Consider the following 8281-nt stretch of genomic DNA (forward strand, 5'->3'; position numbering starts at 1 on the left):
AGAGAATACAAGCTGACCAGGTCTTGGGATCCACTGACATCAACAGAAATTTAGGTGAAAACTCCCCTTTGACATGAAACTCAACTCCCAAACCAAAAAACAGTTGTGATGGGAAACTATGGTGGGGGTGGGAAATCAGCACTGAGGGCAGGAAAGCATCAGCAGGATGGGAAACCATGGAGTTGGGAAGTTGTTCTGTCATTAAAAGTCAAACCGTCACAACGCTGGCTGACCCAGGTGCTGGCATAATGATCGCCATGGAGACGGAACCCCAGAACACTGTGTGCCCCAACAAACGCCACACTGGCCAACTGCCGCGGCACAGAGCAGCACGCTCCTCGTGGTGCTCCTGCCCTCCCGGTAACCCCCAACCAGCTGTGCCGGCCAGCATCTCACCCCATCACCCCCCTTCGCTTCTGCCCACAGAGAGGTTCCCCCTCCAGCTGCCGACAGGACCAGAGGTGCCCAGCACGAGCTTCACCACCCTGACCATGCCGCCACCGGTCACTGCTGGTGTGCTGCCCTCTGTCCCAGGGCTGCTGATCACCATTCAGCCTTCCCAGCTCCACATTGTCACCCACCAGCCCGCCCTGGCAACCTGGCAGGGGGTGCAGGGGCCCCTGGGGGACTCGGGGCAGGTCGTGCAGCTGCCACACGTGCTGCAGCTCCCCAGCGGTGTGCAGCTGCCCCCTCTGCCTGCTCCTTGTCCCCCTGCCTATGGCTGGGGACAGCAAGTGGTGATGGGGACACTTGTGCCCCACCAGCCAGTGGGGCTGGGCCCATGGGACGTGGGCCAGGGGCAGCCCCTCTACCCTAGGGGCTGCACTGTGCTGAACGTCCCTGCCCATGCTGGGCCCCTGCCACCCCAACACCCTGCGGCTCAGCATCGCGTGCAGGTCCCCCCTGTGCTCCGCACCCATCCTGGCAGCACCCAGAAGCTGTTGGAGGCCTTTAACAACGACGTGGTGGCCAGTGAGGATGGCGTCCCTGCTGCCACCCCCTGCCAGCCCGCCCTGGATATGCTCTCTGGCAGAAGCAGGACCAAGCACCAAGGTGAGGTCTGCAGGGTGGCAGAGCCCATAGGGGGTGACCTGCACCAAGGAAGGCTTGCATCACCCTGGGGGTGGCTTGGCTTCGTTTGCTTTTTCAGAAGTGGTGACCACCCCGCCAAGCCCAGAGAATCTCCTGGACCTGCCCGAGCTGGGGCCAGATGCCTTCAACGAGGCCTTTCCTGAGCTGGCAGAGGACAACCTGCAGTTTCAGGATGAGCATTCGTCCGCCATGGACAGCAGTGACCCGCTCGCCTGGCTCGACAGCATCCTGGAGCTCCCTGAAGTTCTCAGCGGCTCCTGCTTGACCACCCTCCTCAACGAGTTCCCGGAGTTCTCAGAGTAAGTGGCAAAGGGTGGCTGCTCCAAGGAGCAATCATTGGCGGCAGGGCTGGGGGACAGCGAGGACACCGACCGTGGTGTCCCTGATGTCCCTGTCTTGACCACCACCCTCAACAGGATCCCTGACATCTTGGAGTGCATGATGGAGGGCAACTGTCCCAAGGACCAAGTGGTGGCCGCAATGCAGGAGGACACCAACCCCTCCTGGCAGAGGGTGGCAACATCCCCCTTGCTGGACACCAAAGGCAAGCAGGGTGGGCTGGCAGCGGTCTTCCCCACCCGGCTGCCAGAGAGCCCCATGGAGCCCTCTCAGGAGGGTCCTATGGACACTTCAGAGGAGAGCCCCTTGAAGGGATGCCCAGAGGGTCCCCACAAGGGTCTCCCAGAGAGTCCTCAGCAGATCCTGCTGAAGAGTCCCCTGGCCAGCCCCCCGACTGCACCCCAGCATCATCCGCCCCGCATGGCCCAGCTGGTGGAGGAGGTGCTGCAGAGGCAGACCCGGGTCATTCTGACCCAGTTGCCACCACCACCGGGCATCTCCTCTTGCCGGGTGGTGCCCAGATCAGGCAAGGCTGCTGGCAAACAGGCCAAGCGCCCCCCATCGGCTGACACCCTCGGGATGCCAGAGATGTCCCCATGGGGCAGCATGCCACCCAAGAAGAGGAAGAAGATGGTGGTGTGCCCGGTGGCAAAAAGCTCCAAAACCCTCTGGGAGGGGAAGCCACACAGGGATGCCACGGCAGTGGGCTGTAGTGGGGAGCAGGGGGGCAGCAGCAAGCAGAGGCCATCCAATAGCGACTATGTGCCCACCAAGCGAGCCAGAACCCTGAGGAACACCAGGAGACAAGGTGCTCCACGCTGCCCCAGTCGCTGTTGATATATTGATAGAGAAGGTGTGGAGCACAGATCCCTCTGACGTGTGACCTGCACCTGCCCACTGCAGCCCCGGCCCTCTACCAGATCTGTCTGTCTTAATTCATTAAAGGTTTGATGTTCCTTGCACAGTGCCTCTGCCTGTGGTCATTCGCGCAGCGGGAGATGAGGGTTAATGCAGCCCCTGCCACATGCAGAGACCTGACACTCCACCTTCCCCTCTGGCTCCACCTTCCCCTCTGTCGAGGTGACACCTCCACCGAGCTGACCCACTCTCTAAAGTATTTACAAATGAAGGGACTTCTCATCAAGGGAGGCAGCCTTGGCAGGGGTGATAAACAAAGACCAGGCAGTGAAAAGAGCACCGTTATCTAAGTTGCGCAGGAAGAAGACTTCCAATGGGGAAAGTTCTGGCTGCAAGAGAACACAAGCTGATCGGGTCTTGGGATCCACTGACATCAACAGGAAATGAGTTTAAAATAGGACAAAGATAATGGTGGCAGTGGGAGATGGTGACCTCTAGCTGAAATAGTTCTGCCCCAAAGAGGCCAAAATCCCACTTGGGGAGCATGCGTAGTCCGTAAAACACTTCAGCAGTGCTACTGCGGATGCGTACGCGTTTGCATTAGAAGCGAGAAACCAGTCACCAAACCTGTGTATGACACATGACCATGCAACGTGTGGCGCTCTGAGAAAGGCCCCGAACCCCTTCTCAGTGTTCCAATTGGACCTAAAAACTTTGCACGCACTTTTTAACCGCTGCCCCCGAAGCGATTTCCCCACAGGGTCAGTAAGCAAGGGGGTGGCGGAGTGGCTCTCTCAGACCCCCTGCCAGCCCTGCCCTGGGCGCCGGTGCCTCCGGCCCTGCCCCAGCAGACGTTGCTGCGCTGATGGAGGGGCTCCCTCCCTCTCCACTGCATTTGCAAAGGGAGTGGCTGGCCCACCCTTTGCTGCCCACGCAGCCAGCCCTCACCTTTAGCTGCTGTCATTCCCAGGGGCGCCGGCTCTCTCCCAGCACCCTCACACCTTCTCCCTGCGACACTGCGAGAGAAGCGTTCGCCAGGCACACGGGTGCCGTCACTGCCCTGCGCAGCTGGGCACCCCCAGAGTGGCACTGCCTGACTGCCTCCCTCACCAAGCACCTCCACCTCCACAGTCTCAAGCTCCATCCCTTTAGACGGAAAGGGGGTCACTTTATTTCAAAGTAACCGTTCCTCATGAGGAACACAGTCTCTTCAGGAGGCAAAATACTTCAATAGCACTTAGAAACAAAGCTGGGGTATCTGGGGGGCCACCTCATCACTACTCCAAACAATGTGTCCTTTGTGGAGAAAAACTGAAGAGCTAGACAGTTTCCAGAGGACAGCAAAACCTGACCTGCTGAGAGCTTAGGACAGTGCACGTCATGTTCTTCTTCACACTTGGTGCACGTTTGACAAGCTGCGAGATGATGGTAAATTACTTCCTTCAGAGAGGACAGCAAGACACTGTTGCCAACTCAGCTTAGGGTTTTTTGGCTTTTTTTCTCTGGTTGGCTAAGCAAAGAAACGGAGGCAGTTTCAAAGTGCGCAGAAGCACAGCTGCAGACATAATTCCTGCTGTCACGCAGGCAGGAGGAGTGAACTTCATCCCTTTGGGTCCTTTTGAGAACACCAAGCACCCAGATTGTGCTGAAGGATGCTTTGTACATAGGGGACCCTCGGAGAGAAGCAGACACGTCCAGTTTTATTCCCTGGGAAAGTGCCCTGACACTGTCCTGCCTCTCAGGTGGCGTAGGACAATTAAAATACAGGAACTTATTAGTAAGCATGGGCTAATTCCTGGCCCACTGTGATGCTAACAGTAGCCCACAAATCTCTCAACTAGTTTTGCTCAGCCTGTATTTATGACAGTTACATTGCTCTATGTTGTGGGGGAAAGCAGGTGACACAGCTTGCCCCCTTGATGCACAGGGCTGCGTTTCAAAGGACTACGACAATCCCAGAAGAGCACAGCATAGAACAGCTTATACGTAATTAAGTATCACATCACAAAACATACTGCATGCATCTATCCATGAAAATGGGGTTTATGTAGGCACATGCAAAATGGGTCTCCTGCTCAAACCCCAGCAAATCCTGATTTTAAAAAATCATATACTGAAATGTAAGACGACATACCTTTGGGTTTGTTGCTAAATCCCCATGTCAATGTAATTCCTTCACTGCCATCTGAAATCGTTCAGCTTAAGGCACTTTCCACATCAAGCAAAGAAAGCTCAACTCAGAAGGGAAAGATCCTTCTTGATGGGACGCATCATCTGTGACAACCAGACACCCTCCCTCTCATTGAAACATAGCAGCCGAGTTAAAAGCAGGTTTTAAATTCCAAGTGGAGAGGTGCAAAGTTTGAAAACTACAGGACATTCTCTTCCTAGCACAAAATAATCAACTTTTTCCCACTTCTCTGCAAACCTTAACCCCAGTGTTTTGTGTTTTTCACACTGCAGCACAGAAAGCCAGTACCCACAGCTGCACAAGGACTTCCAGTGCCAGTGTGCAAAGTATTGAGGAGTCTGGGCTCAGTCTTGGCAGTACAGGAGTGATCCACCTCAAATGCACTGCACAGTCTGCACCTGGGGGTATCACAGGTCAATAGTTAATCACTGCTTTTCCTCCCAGTAACAATAAAAAGAGAAAAAAAGAAAATCTCCTTACATCCATGGCTCTTCTTTACAGGCTAGAGGTTTATGGAAGTGATGACCCATTTCACCCAACATTCAAGACACCTTTTGAACAATTTTCAGAACTGTCCCCAAACCTCCAGATCTTACACAACAATCAGTCCAAAGAAAGTACAGAGGTCTCTGCGCTACTGGACACATGCAGGAACACTTGTGTTTACTGGACACCTTTGTAAAGGGAAAAGGCATTACACCAGCGTACCAGATCCTTGCCCAAAAGACTTTTCAAACCACCTGTTTGTTGACGCAGTCACTGCACTTCAACCCTTCCACCCACGACAACATCCTCTCAGGGGGCAGACTTGCCTGCTCTTGATCACAGAATCAGTCAGCAGAGTTCATATTGAACCAAGCTAAAAACTGGGCCCAACCTCTACGTTCACGGTTGGGATACACGGCTCCTATCACAGGGCTCACATGGCAGTCCCACCTGGGTTACGTATCTGAAGTTGCATTTCCCACGGGTCAAATATTCCTCTTCATATCTGCCTTGAAACTGAGGACTCATGGTCAGCGAGAGAAGAGAGTTCCTTGCCTCCTGTGCAGTCAGGTCACGTTCCCCTGCTAAAGGCAGCCTGCTCAGGCCTCCCATTTGTGTACAATCTGTAAAAAGAGTAAAATCAAGTCTGAAGGTTATTCATTTGCTTCCTTAAACATTCTACCATTTGCAGCATTCGGCCCACAGAAGACGACTTCTGACATAGCAACTTCTCCAAGCAACCTGCTATAAAAGGCAGGTCAACAGAGTCACCAACAGCCAGGTCTGTACCCTTGGGGAGACACTTTCAAAGCTCTTTGGAGGATCGCACTGGATCTGTGCGCTTTAGACCCCACTGCGTGGATTTACTGTTTTACTGGCAAAGGTTTTATGTACCACACGTGAACATCTTCAAATCACCTACTGTAATGGTCTCATGCATAAACAGACACAATGATCCTCTAATATCACACATGAAGAACTCAATGGATGCTCCCACCAAGGCAGTGGCTCCCTTCTGTAGCCACTGAACAAGCAAAAGGATGGATCAGAACGACATTATCAAGCTCTGAAGCAAAACTTCTGTCTTCCTTTAGCTGTAATTTAGAGCTTCATTGAGTGCTGAAGAGTGTCAGCCTGACAGCTCTGAAGCATGAAGAGCTTGATCCTCTGTGCCAGAACCACACCGGCACTGGCCACACAAGCTGCCTGCGTACTTGCAGGGTCAGGGTCCGGGTCCGGGTCCGGGTCCGGGTCTGTACTGCCCTGCCACCGCAACACAGAAGTGAGGAAAGTGAAATGGAGATAGAAGTGTTCGTTTTCCACGTAGTTGATGCTGGCAGCTTCTTGCCTCCAGCATTCCTGCACCTCAGGAGCCTGGGAAATGACAACAAATGTGGAAGTTTCTGAAAATAACATTTGCCTAACACACCACAGCGTAGCACTTCCGTATGCCCACACGACACCTCTGGCTCCCAGCTGCTCTCCTGTGCTTCCCTTTAGCTACCTGGGAGGCACTTTTTCCATCTCCTCAGATCTGGCCAGCTGAAGAACACCCAGCTCATGGCTCTAACATTCTTCCCCTTCCTCTCAACATCTTCCTGGTGGTCTCAGCTTTCTGCCCTCCAGATTAGGGCCTTATCATAACAGGACAAGGATAGCACTGGGGTTTTTTTCTGTAAGGAAGCCAAATACTCTTTATTAAAATATAAAAATTAAGAGGAAGGGAAAAGCCAAAATGGCAGCCAAGTGGAAGTTTCATTTGGTGCTCAAACCACCTGAATACTTATGCTGCAGCTGCAGCCGAGAGCTGGCCCTTAGATACCTGATCAGGATAAAGCCCCAAATCCTGCCGCTAAGGTTTCAAATGACAAAATAACATCATCTAAGGGAAGGCAAAATGCATAAACACAAACATTGCCGTATGTTTACAGGGCCTTCACAGCACAGTGGTTCTCTGATGGCACCCAGAACTTAGCAGTATGAAGAATTACAAAGGTCAAGTGCTATTTATAAGCAATGCACCCTTAAATCAACACTAGTGACAAAAGAGCCAAGCACTTGACTTGCAGAACGGCAGGTGATTCGTGACTTTCTCCACAGCTTCTACTACTGATGAAGCTTACAACCACCTCACCATTTGGGAACGACATCCGTTGCTAGTGTTGCTCTGGTTGGAAACTCAGCACGCTGGCACGTTCATTCCTTCAGAGCCAGAAGGAATTTGTCATTACAGGAATTCTCATGCCACTGAACTGGCAGCAAGGTACACAAGCCTCTTAATCCCTTTTTATACTTCTACGCTTGTGCCATAAAACCATTCTCCACTCTCCGTCTCACCACCTCTCCAAGCAGACAAGTCCCATCTGCCACACACTTGTCACAAACTACGCAGGATATGACACAGGTTTCAAATACATCAGAAAGTATCAAATCAGAAACTTTTAAGAAAATTAAAAAAAGGTGGCAGTGGGAAATTATTTTCTACCTTGACTGTTAGGTTCACAAGCTGCTAGTAGTTAACATTAATGGCTCACTATTTCAAGGTCATGATGGCAACAGCTCTGCCATGTGTGGATATCAGCGAGAGAATTGCTGCCTTGCACCAGTTCAGGTGCTCCACCTATACCTTGTCACAGATTTTTTTGTTGTTGTTTGTTTTGTTTTAAATGCTTATCAGGGTAGGATCTGCCTACCAAGACCAGATTTTAAGTGAAGTTACATTATGCTCCTCTTGATTTAAATACAGCAAGATAGCGCCACTGCTACATTCAGCCACAAGAACGTAAACATCTCCAGCTTCATAGACACCCATACATTATTTTTGTAAGGAACAAATGACTAAACATGGAACAACACTATGAAAAAGCAAAAGAATGCACACAATCAGCATTTCCCTATTTGGACCAAAACCCGAACATCTCTAACAGCAGATAAGTCTGAATTAAAAATCAACCACATCCAGATCCCAAATGGGGTAGGGGTTATTGTATGCCACAGACCCGGACTTGACTGTTGAAGGAAATCATGCACTACGGAAAATTTGAGGTGGTTCTGCGGAAGTTTAACTAGAGCCTTGGCAACTTCACTTGGGACATGAAAGGTACGTGTGCTACAGTACCACCCGCAATAAAGGAAACTAGTCTCGCAGTTTGAGTTCAACACCACATCCGCAAACCAAATGAGGCTGCTACATTTGAGGAACACTGATGGAAACCTCACCTGCCATCCCAAAGTTATGCTACGGCATTTCTTCCCATTTTGCCACTTTCCTCAGCCTTGGTACATCTTTTGCAGAATCTGAAGCAAGGGCCCATA

The 8281-nt window shown here is 51.6% G+C and overlaps 1 protein-coding gene across 1 annotated transcript; it reads left to right on the plus strand.

The window, feature by feature from the left end:
- Positions 1–257: 257 nt before the first annotated feature.
- On the plus strand, positions 258–8035 carry LOC308059140 (uncharacterized protein; the record flags this gene model as incomplete). Its single annotated transcript, XM_080376077.1, has 4 exons — positions 258–360; positions 1151–1391; positions 1509–2064; positions 7985–8035. 4 exons carry the CDS (start codon positions 258–260, stop codon positions 8033–8035), a joined length of 951 nt encoding a protein of 316 aa, XP_080232203.1.
- Between the last annotated feature and the right edge of the window lie 246 nt (positions 8036–8281).

This window comes from Falco punctatus (assembly GCF_963210335.1).
Source record: "Falco punctatus genome assembly, chromosome: 2".
NCBI lineage: Eukaryota > Metazoa > Chordata > Aves > Falconiformes > Falconidae > Falco > Falco punctatus.